This window comes from Oryctolagus cuniculus, chromosome 19, assembly GCF_051225735.1.
Source record: "Oryctolagus cuniculus isolate XC-2025 breed Fujian yellow rabbit chromosome 19, ASM5122573v1, whole genome shotgun sequence".
Classification (NCBI taxonomy): Eukaryota; Metazoa; Chordata; class Mammalia; order Lagomorpha; family Leporidae; genus Oryctolagus; species Oryctolagus cuniculus.
Genome location: NC_142885.1, coordinates 54,466,633 through 54,481,661, shown reverse-complemented (window position 1 = coordinate 54,481,661; position 15,029 = coordinate 54,466,633). Strand labels below are relative to the sequence as shown.

Here is a 15,029-nt window from a genome sequence, read left to right as displayed (position 1 = left end):
GAGTTGTTCAGGACAAGAGTCTCTGAGGTGAGGCCAGGCTGTGGCATAGCAGGTGAAGCCGCCACCTGCAGTGCCGGTATCCTAAGTGGGTGCCAGTTTGAATCCAGGCTGCTGCACTTCTGATCCTGCTATTTGCTGTTGCCTAGGGGGGCAGTGGAGGATGCCCCAAGTACTTGAGCCCCTGTACCTGCGTGGGAGACCCGGAGGCAGCTACTGGCTCCTGGTTTCAGATCAGCCCAGTTCTGGCAATTGCGGCCATTTGGGGAGTGAACCAGTGGGTGGAGGACTTCTCTCTCTCTCTGCCTCTCTGAAACTCTGCCTTTCAAATAAAAATCTTTTTTTTAAAGGGGTCTCTGAAGTGGGGGTGCTTGTTGCTCAGGGAGTGTGCAGGGCAACACTTACAAGGAAGAAAATAAAGGAACTTCCTTTATCTGTATCTTTTTACTCATTTTCTAAAGCTTCCATTTCTGGTATTTGTATAATTCACAGAAGTACATGTACACCATTTATAAACACATACATACATACATACATACATAGATGTGTTAGGGAGTGTGTTAAAAATATTTTACTGGTGGAGATGCATATTTGATTAATCAGAATACCACTGCCTTAGGAATCACGACACTGTTGAATGACTTTGTTAAGTTGAATTTGGTAATAGCAGTGATAATTACTGTAATATTTATGGAGTAATTACTGTGTGCCAGACATTATGCTAAGCATTCTATATACTTTATTGCACTTGATTCTACAACCCCATGAAGTAGATACTATTTTTATCCCCATTTTATGGGTAGAATACAGAGTTTCAAAAATTTACTTGATTTTCCTAAGGTTACACAGCTTATAAAAGACACAAACAGGATTCACTAATGTGGCCCTTGGGAGAGAATTCGAAAATTGACCAATCGAATTTTGTTTACGTTAATTAGTGGGATAAAATTTCATCCTTACAATGGAAACTGCCCTATTATTCAAAGGATTTATATACCTTCCCTTTCTATAAACTTCTCTGGAAGGATTTTTTTTTTAAAGATAGAAGTTATTTAACACCTCTTTGAAAAATAATGCCATTAATTAACATTTTATTCACTTAACAGCTCAGGAAGCATTTTCTCATATTTTCTCATATTGGCTTATTTTACCCTCAAAACAACGCGAGATCCATATAGTATAAATACCTATGAAAACTGAATTAAATTATCTGTTTTGTTCATTCATTTATTCGGTAAATATTTATAAAGCACCAGCTCTGAGTTAGGGACTGGGGCTAAAGTGATCAAACAGACAAAGTCTCTACTTTCGTGGAGCTTATAATTTAGGACAGGCCTTGGTAAACTTTTTCTTTCTTTTTTCTTCCTTCTTTCTTTCTTTCTTTCTTTCTTTCTTTCTTTCTTTCTTTCTTTCTTTCTTTCTTTCTTTTTTTTATTTGACAGGTAGAGTTACAGACAGTGAGAGAGAGAGACAAAGAGAAAGGTCTTCCTTCCGTTGGTTCACTCCCCAAGTGGCCAAAACGGCTGGCGCTGCGCCCATCCGAAGCCAGGAGCCAGGTGCTTCTTCCTGGTCTCCCTTGCGGATGCAGGGGCCCAAGCACTTGGGCCATCCTCCACTGCCCTCCCGGCCACAGCAGAGAGCTGGACTGGAAGAGGAGCAACCAGGACTAGAACCTGGCACCCATATGGGATGCTGGCGCCACAGGTAAAGGATTAACCAAGTGAGCCACGGTGTCAGCCCCGGTAAGCTTTTTCTATAATGAGGCAGAAAGCAAATATCTCAGGCTTTTTGTGCATGTGCCCCATGCACAAGGCAGGCTTTGTACAATGACTCAGCTCTGATGCAGTAACATGAAAGCCACCATAGCCAATGTGTAAACAAATGGGCCTGACTGAGTTCATATGAAGCTATTTACAAAAACTGGTGGTGGGCCGGATTTGGCCTACGAACCCTCGTGCGGCAACCAGTACCCTGGAGGAGAAAACCAGACTCTAAATAAAGGAACAAGTGAAGGGACATGATGACTCTGATAGTGATTAGTGCTATCCAGGGCTATCCAGTGATAGAGTGGCTTGAAGGTCTGCTGTAGATAGGGTAGTCAGGGAAAGCCTCACTCAGGAGAACACACTGAGCTCTAATCAGACAGCAAGGAGCCAGCTGTGAAGAGGACTGGGAAAGAGCATTCCAGGAAGAAGAAACAACAAGTGCAGAGACCCTGATGTCTCTACGTGCTTGAAGAATAAGAGAGAGTGTGGTGACAGATTGGTCAGGAGAAGTTAGGCCAGGGTCAAGCCTTGTAAAATATTCATCATGGCCATGGTAGGAAGCAGGAAAATGGAGGCCAATCCTCCATTTAAAGCCTTCTGCCCTTAAATTCTTTTATTGGATTATTTTCTGAGAAAGAGCCTGGGTCAACTCACAGTATTTCTGAGTCCTTGGAGACAAGGAGACTCCAGGATGTAGCTGTGATGTAGCTGTGATTTGTTGCTCGTGCTGCAGGTAAGCTGGGAAAAATACTCACTGAAACAGCTCCTGGAAGCTGAGCCACCCATTCCGGCTCTCTGGAGACACCAGGAGGAGTTTGGTCTTCAGATGAGGACACTCTGACACGATGGACTCCACCGCTGGGGCCACTTCCTCACTGGCCACAATGCACTTGGCCTTGGACACGCGTAGCCGGTAGAGGATATCTTTTGCTGTCAGCTGGGTTGTTCCTGGCATAAAGACAAGCCCTGGGAAGGACAGAGAACCCTGAGCTGAATAGAACTGTTGCCCAATAGTTAAGACTCTGTGTCTGGGTGGGGAGAAGCTTCAGAGTCCAGCCATCAACTATCCCCTCTTTGGTCCCCAATGGTGTCCCACAGGACCCTGATCACTGGGCGATCCTTAGAGCACTGGCTTTGGTCTAATCTCCTGGCCTTACAACTTACTAGCCTGTGACCTTGATCACTCTGGGACTTCTTGTCCTTATTTGTAAAGTGGAGATAATAGTAATAAGTATTTGGCATTTAGTAGGTGTTATAATGGTGGGCCATTATGTAACATTGTAACGTACTATTTGATCATTATTTTGAAACACTTCAATAGCACTTTACAGCTCATAACACTTTATAAACACTATCTTGTTCTATACTCTAAACCAATGATCTCCAAAGTGAATTTTGCAAGGCAACCCATTGGAAATGAGTAAAAAAAAATACTGGAGTTAAGTAAAATTAATGAGTTACTAGAATTCTTTTTATGTTTTTATCTCATTTTTATATATGTTGCATAATATACATAGTATATTTGTGCACTAGAATAGTATAAATAACTCAGATAAGTCGATCTTGTCCTAAGTGTTTTTTATTGATTTTATAAGCAAAAACGTGTAGACTGTTTCCTAAGCAACCCTTGAAGGTCCAGGCAGTTGTTGCCATTTGATGGAATCTGAGATTTGGCTGTTGAGCAGCCAAGCCAGCTGTCAAATTGTGGACCCCAGAGATCTGGCATCATCCACGCTTGCACAGACTAAGTTGGCCATGTTTATTTTATCCCAACTTCTCACTCATCCTAAACATTAGCTTGAAATGGACTTTTCCTCATGAGAATAATATATGAGGGCTCTTCAAAAGGTTCATGGAAAATGTACATTTTCTTAAGTACCTTCAGAATGGCAGAATTAGATGAAAGACACAAAGCTGGTGATTTACGTTTTCTAAAGTGAATCAGTGGGGAAGAAATGGAATTTATATAAAGCAGAACAGACAGCCACAACCATTTATTGAGCACTTACTAGAAGCCTGTTATCTCACTTAAAATTAATCCTAGTGCATAGATGACAACTTGCCCAGTGGTTGTATTATCAGCAAATGACAGAGCCAATATTCACAATACATTGTCCAGACTGCTAAGACCTGTGTCAAATATTAGAGTACTTATTTCTTGGTGATTTCCCTGAAGTTAGCGAAATAGGGAGATGGGGAATTGAATTCCTAGGAAAGTGTATTTTATTGAGTATATTTTGAATGCTCTCAGATGTCATCCCATCCTGAAGAAAGAAAGAAATATGCGAGAATGAAGAAGTTGGTTAAGAAAATACCTCAGAGCATCTCAGAATGTTACTCAATATAAAATATAATTTATTCTATAAACCACTTAATGAGTCACAAATAGTTTGTACTCTTGATGGATTTGTGATGTGAAGATGCTCAATGGCTAGACCTCTGACTTGAGAACCTAGTGAAAGTTTTCTTCTAGTGGATTTCAGATAGCAAGTATTCATCAGAGAGCACATATCTTGGACTTTAGTGATACACTTTACAGCAAAAGCAAAAAGTTTTATGATGTGGTATAGTAACAGCAATCCCCACATTCACACGGAAGACCTAATGATTATGGGCTAGAAAACAATCTTTAACTTCTTGCTTTACATTTAATTAATCAAATGTTTTAAAGCATTTTTTGTGTTTGGGGTTATTTTTTGGCATATCATAAGTTGTATTTGTTATGTTAAGTAGTATTAAATACATTTTATAACAAATAAAACCACCCTTAATCTCCCAACCCACAATTGATTTCACATTTGCAATTTCCCCTTTAGAGTTAACACAAAAATTTTATATTTTGCTGGTTTTATTTAATATTGGCAGTAAGAGCACTTTCAACATCATTTTAAAATCTCTATTATGTTAATATTATATTATCCTTATTATAAATTATCTTTTCAGTGCTATCTCATCCAATTGAGGTACCATAATTTCAATAAGCATGACTCAAATGAACTTAGTTCTCAGCTAAGTTATAATATATTTAGTCATTCTATTTGTTTCTAATTTTTTACTATATTAATGATATTGCAAAAAGCATCTTTATAGTCATCTATCTCTTGGTGTTTTATTTATTTTTAATTGATGTATAAACATTTATGTCATGTTTTAGAGCAGAGGGATTGGCCAAGCTTTCTAAGTAAAGATCCAGACAGGAAATATTTTAAGCTTTGCAGGTCACAGGATCTCGGCCTCAGTAGCAGTTCTGCTGCTGCAGAACAAAGGGAGCCGCAATATGTAAATGAGCAGGGCTGTATTCCATTGGAACTTCAGTTACAACATCCGATGGCCAACCTGGGGACCAGGGTGTGCTGACCCCTGTGGGGAGCAACTCGGACTAGACTAAGTTACTGGAATTAAGACTTATTCTATGCATCTGCTCTCCCACAATATGGCGCTGGGAGAGGAGGAAACAGCTTCTACCCAGCTGCCTCCAGTTCAACCAATAAACTGTAGGACCTGCTCCTGATTGGAGGAGAGCAGCGTACTCGGCGTGTGGGTAGCAGAGTTGGGATTGGTGGAAGAGGACTATAAAGGAGGAGAGAGACAACATGCATCAGGGAACATCTGAGGGAACACCTGTGAAGCCCCCGAGAGAGCCGGCCGGCGGTGTGCCGCTCCCCCGTGGAAGTGGGGAAGGTGGCAGGGGGAACCGCCCTTCCACGGAGGTGGAAGGGACGGTAGCCAACCCGGGAAGAACCAGCAGCAAACCCAGGGAGGGCCGAGCAGACAAAAGAACAGCGCAGGGTCCTGTGTCGTTCCTCCACGAAGACGGGGAGCGACAACCCCTGTCCTAAAGGGGAAAAGAATCCTGTTGGAATGTTTATTGGAGGTACATTATAAATAACTACTTTGGGAGAAAATGTGTCATGAGATACATTCATCTTTTTCTCTGGAAAGAGGCAGAGATTTTCCAACCGAGGTTTGCAGCTGTAGTCTAACACTGCTAGCATTCTCAGATGATGTTTATTCTTTTCGTATTTCCATGTCTGGAGAAGTAAATTCTCCAGCACTTTCAGAGAAGTAAATGCTGGGTCATTTTGATGAACATGTCATGATCCAGAACTACAAAGAAGCAGTTGGTACTCCCGTTTGCTTTTTTAGAGCTTTGTGCTTAAATCCTAATTGCATAGCTTTCCAGATGTGTGACTTTGGCAAACTTCTTAACTTCTCTGAACTTTGGTTTCATCTGCAAAAAAAAAAAAAAAAAACAAAGCAAAACGAATACCCACTTCTTAAGGTGGTTATTATTACATTGTAACTACTCTTAATTTCAACTCTGCATCCCCTGTCCTCTCTCTCTGTGTGTGCTCTAAGTACAGGTTTACTCATAGCTGACATTTCAGAAAAAGACTCAGTCTCTCAGTTTTGGCATGATTTAGAAATGTTCGATATTGGCACCAACCTGTCCGCATGCAAGCCACATTTACCAGCCACCACTCTGGGATTCGGGGCAGGATCACGGCCACTCGGTCTCCTCTCTGCAGGCCGCAGGGCTTGGTGAGTACGTTGGCAGCCTTTCGAGACAAGGTGCCCAGTTCTCTGAAGCTCCATTTCACCTCATCCCCTCTGCCATTCACCCACCAGAGGGCTGGATTGGCTGGTCTCTCCCCTGCCTGTCAGGGATGCGTGAGAAAGAGAGGCAAAGGCTTACATGACTGGTTACAAGATAGATACTAGGACATCTGCCCTCTCTCCCCTGTTTTTGTGCATTCTCCTAATAGCACCCCTATTTGACTTTCAGGGAACATAGCCTTGATGAGACAATCCATCAGGGCGCTTGCTCCACTCTGACTAGTGGGTGGGCCTGTGGCCAAAGCTGGGCAAGTCAGAACCTTCCCTGGCCTTTGAATTTTCTGAGCAGGACCAAAGATAGAAAATGGCTGGTGCTTTTACATCCCCTGGGAGCTATCCTGTCTCTTGTCCTTGCCAAGACTGAATGTCCAGTTTCCAGCCCAGTTTTACAAGCTCTCTCATATTCTTCCAATGAATAAATGTCCTTTTTGCTTAAGTTACATTCTGTTCCAACCCAGTGACCTTGGTGAATGTACTGAGTTCAGTGAGGAACCTGACATCTGTTGGTAGCCAAGGGCTGAGGTGTGGATTTCCCAGGTCACAAAGAGCAGGGTGGAGGGGGCATGAACTTCTTGATTGATTTCCCCATGTTTCTACAAAGTGAGTGTTTGTGCTGCAAAACTTCTTTGTTTTATGTATTACCTAGTGGAAAAATATTACCCTTTCTTCTTTCTTCCTCCTATATGGAATGTTCCTTTAATGTTATTTAATGTTATTTACATTGCAGTTCACTTCTGAGCCTCTCTTCCCCACTGGCCCCCACCTCTCTGGGTTTCTTCAGTATTATGCTCCTACTCCAGGTGATCGCATTGTGTACACTGTATTATATTACAGATGTGTCCCCACCCTATGAATGCAAGCTCTGTAAGATCAGAGGTTGGGTTCTTGTTTTTTGGAGCTGTGTGACCTTGGTTAAGTAGCTTAACTTCTATGAGGTTAAGTTTCTTATCTGTAAACCTCTGAGGCTTGTGATGGGGATTTGATGAAATAAAATAGGTCAATATTTCACAATCTTTAGTCATTTGAGTATTTACTATTTCTGCCAGATCTGTCTACACCTGTGTTATTCTTTATTTTTGTATATTCTTTACATTGACTCACTTTTGCTTGTATGCCTTTACTTAAGAAAGAAAATAGGGGTGAGTGTTTGGTGCAGTGGTTAAGCCTCTGCTTGAGATGCCTGTGTCCCATATCAGAGTGCTTGGGTTAGATTGATAGCTTGGCTTCCTAGTCCAGCTGCTTGCTAATGTGCACCCTGGGAGGCAGCAGTGATTGCTCAAGTAATTGGATCCCTGCTACCCATGTGGGAGATCCAGATTATCTACTGGGTTCCTGGCTTATGCCTACCCTGGCCATGGCTCTTTCTCTCTCTTTATCCTCTCTACCTTTAAAAAAAAATGAAAATAAATAAAAATTTCAGAGCTTGGGGAAGATGGCAGAGTAGAGAGAGAGCTTGCTGCTCTAGTCTAGGAGAAGATAGTTTTTAAAAAAGTGGAAAGAATGGAGTCTCAGGGAGGAGTAAGGAAAAAAATAGCAGAGGAAACTCTGTGTCAATTGGAGGGACACTGTGGACCTCCAAGTGGAAGGCGAGGACATGCGCAACTCAGAACCCCAGCAGCTGAGAGCCTCTGCACCAGCTTTGGAGAGTGTGGTGAGACCAGACTGCAACAGCCCAAGTCACTGGCAAAAAAGATGCAGGAAGAGCCTAGAGGGAATCCAGCTTAGAGCCCTGTAGAGGACAGTGTACCTGCCAAACTAGAGGAGAAAAAACAAAGATGAGGGACACTTTCTCTTTCACCAGTCACCCTTCAACAGCATCCTGTAACAAGCTGATAGAAAGCAGGTGCCATTTTGGACATTCATAACAGCTATACCCAGCAACCAGCAAAGTGGAGACCCTTGAGTCTGGTGGAGAGAACAGATGAGGCTGGGTGCTCATGACGGTGGGAGGCCTGTGTGCCGGGACATTGAAAATGCTGAGGCTGTGTGGACTCAGAGTGTGGCTGTCACTGTGGGAGACGCCACATGATCAGGGCTCTCTGGTTACCTGGTGAGGGACATTGCTGGGGAATCTGAGCTTACACGGAGGACTGCACAGATCCTTTGTGTGGTCCTTGTGGCAGAGCAGATGAATAATATGCCTACTGGGGCAAACGCCCAGGCACTGGTCTCCTTTGAGGAGAGGAGCTCAGCTGAGTCTATGCCAACAGACAAGAACAAACCTCCCCTCTCACTTAAAAAAAAAAAAAAGACATTCCATGCCAAACCTGGGTGTGTCACCTTAGACACACCCTTCACCCTTGAGCACTAAATGGAGCTCCTTGGCCACACCCACCACATGCCTCTAGGTATTCCCTGAAAGCAGACACTCCATTAATCCACTCAGACATAGTCCAAAGATAAAAGCCACCAAAGTGAAAAAACAAACCAATGAGTATCTCCACAAATGCCTAATAACTAATGCCCCAATTCAAGAAACAAGAATAAGGAAGACAACATGATGCCCCCAAAAGAACACTTAAATATTAAATTGTGAAGATGATGAGAATGAAGAAATGCCAGAAATGGAATTCAAAAAATTGACCATAGGATTACTCTGAAGTAATCAGACACAAATGCTTAAACTAATGAAATCCATACATGACATCAAGGACAATTTCTCCCATGAAATTGAGATCTTAAGGAGAAATCAAAATGAAATCTTGGAAATGAAGAATTCAACAGAACAAATAAAAAATGCAGTGGAAAGCTTAACAACAGAATTGGTGAAGCAGAAGAAAGACTATCTGACTTAGAAGACAAAGCACAGGAAATTATACAGTAAGACCAAACACAAGAAGAAGAAATTAGAAAACTGAAAAGCACTGTTGGTTATCTACAGGATACTATCAAATGACCCAAATATGGGTTCTAGGAGTTCCTGAAGATGTGGAAAGAGAGAAAGGATTAGAAGACCTTTTTAGAGAAATAATAACAGAAAATTTCCTTAATTTGGAGAAAGGAAGGGACATCCACGTACAGGAAGACATGACCAGAAAAGATCTTCACCATGACACATTGAAATCAGACTCTCCACAGTAAAACATATAGAAAAGATTCTAAAATATGAAAGAGAGAAATGCCAGGTTACTTTCAGAAGATCTCCAATTAGACTCACAGAAGACTTCTCATCAGAAACCCTGTAGTCTAGGAGAGAATGGTGAGATATATTCCAAGTATTAAGAGAAAAAAACTGAGCCGGCGCCGTGGCTCAATAGGCTAATCCTCCACCTTGCGGCGCCGGCACACCGGGTTCTAGTCCCGGTTGGGGCGCCGGATTCTGTCCCGGTTGCCCCTCTTCCAGGCCAGCTCTCTGCTATGGCCAGGGAGTGCAGTGGAGGATGGCCCAGGTGCTTGGGCCCTGCACCCCATGGGAGACCAGGAAAAGCACCTGGCTCCTGGCTCCTGCCAGGATCAGCGCGGTGCGCCGGCTGCAGCGGCGGCCATTGGAGGGTGAACCAACGGCAAAGGAAGACCTTTCTCTCTGTCTCTCTCTCTCACTGTCCACTCTGCCTGTCAAAAAAAAAAAAAAAAAAAAAAAAAAAAAAAAAAAAAAAAAAAAAAAGAGAAAAAAACTGTCAACCCAGAATACTATACCCTGCAAAACTCTCATTTATAAACAAAGGTGAAATAAAGACCTTCCATGACAAAGAGAAATTGAAAGAATTTGTCACCACTTGTCCAGCCTTACAGAAGAAGCTTAAGGATATGCTGTACACAGAAACACAGAAACATGGTAATCACTATGGAAGAAGGTAAAGGAAGGAAATCTCCCAGTGCAAGTACAAAGGAAATCCAAAGTAAAAAATAAGAAAATTATGGGAAAATGGCAGGGCAAACTTATTACTTATCAACAGTCACCTTGAATATAAATGTTCTCAACTCTCCAGTTAAAAGACACAGACTGGCTAAATGGGTTAAAAAATAAAACCTACAAGAAACACATTTCACCAACAAAGATGCATGTGGACTACAAGTGAAAGGATGGAAAAAGATATTCCATGCTAACAGAAACCAAAAAGAGCTGGTGTAGCCATCCTAATATCAGACAAATAGACTTTAACACAAAAACTGTTAAAAGAGACAAAGAATGGCAGTATGTAATGATTAAAGGATCAATTCAACAGAAAGATGTAAGTATTATAAACATATATGCACCTGGTTACAGGGCACCTGGCTATTTAAAAGAAATGTTAAGGGACCTAAAGGGAGACATAGACTGAAATATAATATTAATGGGGGATTTCAATATCCCACTTCCAGCAATGGACAGTAACCAGACAGAAAATCAGCAAGGAAACAGCAGAGTTAATCGACACTATAGATCAAATGGACCTAAAAGATATCTACAGAACTTTTCACCCTATAGTTGCAGAATACACATTCTTCTCAGCAGTGCATGGAACTTTCTCTAGGATTGACCACATGCTAGGCCATAAAGCAAGTCTCAGCAAATTCAAAATAGTCAAATTCATACCATGCATCTTCTCAGACTACAATGGAATGAAGCTGGAAATCAGCAACTCAGGAATCTCTACAACATATTCAAACACATGGAGACTGAACAACTTACTCCTGAATGAACAGTGGGTCATAGAAGAAATCAAAAGAGAAATGAAAAAATTTCTGGAAACAAATGGAGATGACATATCAACATATCAAAACTTATGGGATACAGCAAAAGCAGTGTTAATAAGAAAGTTTATAGCAGTTGGTGCCTACATCAAGAAATTGGAAAAGGTCAGCGCCACGGCTCATTAGGCTAATCCTCTGCCTGCAGCACCAGCACATGGGGTTCTAGTCCTGGTTGGTGCACTGGTTCTGTCCCAGTTGCTCCTTTTCCAGTCCAGCTCTCTGCTGTGGCCCGGGAGGGCAGTGGAGGATGGCCCAAGTGCTTGGGCCCTGCACCTGCATGGGAGACCAGGAGGAAGCACCTGGCTCCTGGCTGTAGCAGCCATTTGGGGTGTGAACCAACAGAAGGAAGTCCTTTCTCTCTGTCTGTCTCTCTCTCACTGTCTAACCCTGCCTGTCAAAAAAAAAAAAAAAAAAAAAAAAAAAAAGAAAGAAAAAAATTGGAAAGGCACCAAATAAATGAGCTATCAATGCATCTCAAGGATCTAGAAAAACATCAGCAAACCAAACCCAAAACTAGTAGGAGAAAAGAAAAAATTAGAGAACTCAATGAAATTGAAACACCCCCCCCCCCCCAAATACAAAAGATCAGCAAAATGAAGAGCTGGTTTTTTAAAAAAATAAACAAAATTGACACACTATTGGCCCAACTAACCAAAAAAAGAAGAAAGACCAAAGTCAATAAAATTAGTATTTCCCCTAAATACTCCAACAATAACTAAAAAAACCAAAACTCAGATTACTACTTTTTGGATAAACCATTTTATCACCAACCTGAACCCGAAAGAAAGAGAAAAAAAGGGGGGAAAGGCCTAATTCTGAATAACCACAATGTGAGGGGCACCAAGGAGACCCCAAAGTAAGACAGTCAAATATAGTTGAGGTTCTAGGATCTGTGGCAAGAGAGGAGGGCAAGTGGAAAACAAAGGAAACCAAGAGAGATGAAAAGAAGAATTGTATTGACATTGACAAGGAGACCACAGACCAATGAAGCAGAAGAATGAGTGATAAGTAGACACCAGGCACCCAGTGGAAGCCCATCATCCTCTACCTTCTCCTTTTGGGACCACTGGTCCAGCACATCCCCAGCAAAGTTAAAGTTCTTAGGCAACGACCTGTCACAGCGATTTATGGCTTCAAAGTCAGCAAGTGTCAGAGATGCCCAACGCTGATGATCTCTGTGAAAGTGCCGGCCAGATGGCTTGGCAAGCCAGATGAATCTGAACATCAACCAAGTCTTCATGATTCCCAGAGGACACTGGTTACCAATATGGTGTGGAAGTACCACCACCTGTGGGGAGAGATGAATGGAAAGTGTCCTTCAGAGATTGGGGAGTAGACCTGTGGCTGCATGCCCCTGGCAAGTTGAAGAACACCCCCAAAATACCCCATCCTTTTTTTTGAGCTGTTGCTGTTAGCCACTAATTAATCTCTGCAACTGGACTCTGCCATTTGATTTTGGCTGTGACTGGATTAGTCTTTTTTTTTTTTTAATATTTATTTATTTGAAAGGCAGAGTTACAGAGAGAGAAGGAGAGACAGAGTGAGAGATCTTCCTTCCACTGGTTCACTCCCCAAATGGCCACAACAGCCAGAGCTGGGCCAATCCAAAGCCAGGAGCTTCTTCCCGGCTCCCACGTGAGTGCAGAGGCCCAAGGACTTGGGCTATCCTCTGCTGCTTTCCAGGCATATTAGCAGGGAGCTGGATCAGAAGTGGAGCAGCTGGGACCTGAACTGGTGGCCAAATGGGATGCTGGACTCCCAGGCAATGGCTTTACCTGCTATGCCACAGCACCGACTCCTGAATTAGTTTTTTAAAAACACTACAGCTGTAGAAATGTCAAGCTCCTGTCTCTTGTTCCCACCTTCCCACCTTCACCCCAACCGAACAATAGACAAATAGAATATTTGCTGCCTGGATTGGCATTCAGGGCCTCCTGTCTGCTTCACATTCTGTTCCAAGTGTATCTGCCGAATCTTCTGTAGGAATTTCCTCTTGCAGTAACAGCAGCCCACTCACTGTTCATGAGCTTCTACTTCCACCACTAAGATCAGGCCTGCCATTCCCCTTGCGTTTGGCTGCCCTTCTCTCCTTCCCCGTCAATCTTCCATAATTATCGCTTAGAAACCTTGATTTATGTCCTGGCTAAGAGACTTTCTGGCTGTAAGACTTTAGGTAAATTACTTATCTTCCTATTCCTCAATCATCTACAAAATGCAGAATATATGGTACCTCCCTCCTAGGGTTTTTGTGAGGATTTAATGAGATAAACCACGTACCCCATAAATATACACAGTAACTATATGTGAATTTTAAGATACATATTGAAAATAAAGACAAATAATACAATGAGTTTAAAATGCCTAATCTGTAAAAAAAAAAAAATGCCTTCAAAGTGTTCACTACAGCTATTGTTGAGATTATTTTTATTAGTACTTCTTCTGTGACATGGTTTCATGAAACAATACTACAGTATGAATTAGGAGACCTGGGTTTTACTCAGCTGTTTCAAAACTATCTTTGTGGCATTGGGAAAGCTACCTGCTATTTCTGGACTCCATTGTAATCTAATTTCTTTCTTTTAGTTCTGTGATTACTTCTTTTTTAAAAAACTTCCATGGGGCCAGCTCCATGGCTCACTTGATTAATCCTGTGCCTGAGGCGCTGGTATCCCATATGGGTGCTGGGTTCTAGTCCAGGTTGCTCCTCTTCCAGTCCCACTCTCTGCTGTGGTCCGGGAGGGCAGTGGAGGATGGCCCAAGTGCTTGGGCGCCTGCACCCGTGTGGGAGACCAGGAAGGGGGACCTGGCTCCTGGCTTCGGATCGGCGTAGTTGAGCTGTGGCGGCCATTTGGGGGGTGAACCAATGGAAGGAAGACCTTTCTCTCTCTCTCTCTCTCTCTCTCTCTCTCTCTCTAACTCTATCTGTAAAAAAAAAAAAAAATTCCATAACATCCATTTATACTACTCATGTAACACATGTCTGCCTGGTTTTATTAATTACCATTCTTTTCTGGATTTTAATTAATTACTTAATTTAAGGGGCATAGTAACACATAGATATTTCATCTGCTGAATAACTCCCTAAATGGCTGCAGTGGCCAGACTGGGCCAAGCCAAAGCTGAGAGCCAGAAACTCGATCAAGACCTTCCACATGGGTGACCCCAATTACCTGAGCTATTGTCGCTGCCTCCCAGGATCTACATTAGCGGGAAGCTGGAGTCAGGCGCTGGAGGCAGGTCTCAAACCTGGGCACTCCTGTATGAGATGCTGGTGTCTTGAATGCTATGTCAAATACCTACCTCTATCATTTTTAATATATATGCCCTGTCTCCCTGATTTATCTAGTAGTTGTGGTAGAGGCTGTGTATCACATCCTTCATACTAAACATGGCTCATAGAGAATAAAAGCTAGTGTTTATTATTTCTTAAGGTAAGCCAGGCACTTGGCACTCCTGATGTCTTTTATTATTCAAATGTGACAAGCTTGTGAGGCTGGTGCTACTATTATCTCCATTTTGCAGATGAAGACCCTGAGGCTCATGTAGACTTAAGAATTTGCCCAAGGTCATCCAGCTCATGGTGGCAGAGACAAGATTTGAACATTGACAGGCTGACTTCAGAGCTTGCCTACTCAGTCTTTCTGCTGTTCAGTTTCCTTCATACTGCCTGTACTTTCCTGTACATCAACAGGAAACCTTTCCTGTTGATGGTGAACACTCTCACCCTTTTGCCCTTTAGTCCTGTGTAGTTGATCTGCATGAAGTGAAAAAACCTGCAGGTGCAAAGTGTGCCTGGGTCTGCAGCGATAATAAATAAACAAAGAACAAAGGATGCAAGATGTTCCCTCCCTTCATTGTTGTTACCAAGCCCTCTTTACTACTCAGTGACATCGGACAAGTGAGAGGTACATTTGGTGCCAACACAATTTACTGTAGCCCAGAAAGAATTATTTCTGGCAATACTATTGGTTTTTA

At 42.4% G+C, this 15,029-nt stretch overlaps 1 protein-coding gene across 1 annotated transcript in view; it reads right to left on the bottom strand.

Annotated features, from left to right (window-relative positions):
- The window catches only part of LOC100354024 (acyl-coenzyme A synthetase ACSM4, mitochondrial), a 31,302-nt gene extending 16,488 nt beyond the window's left edge, over positions 1-14,814 (bottom strand). The window contains exons 1-4 of the mRNA XM_070064773.2: positions 14,728-14,814; positions 12,103-12,342; positions 6,211-6,421; positions 2,519-2,729 (exon numbers count right to left, since the gene is read on the bottom strand). Coding sequence (XP_069920874.2) covers positions 2,519-2,729; positions 6,211-6,421; positions 12,103-12,342; positions 14,728-14,814 — 749 coding nt within the window. The remainder of the gene's footprint in view (positions 1-2,518; positions 2,730-6,210; positions 6,422-12,102; positions 12,343-14,727) is intronic.
- Positions 14,815-15,029: the final 215 nt, after the last annotated feature.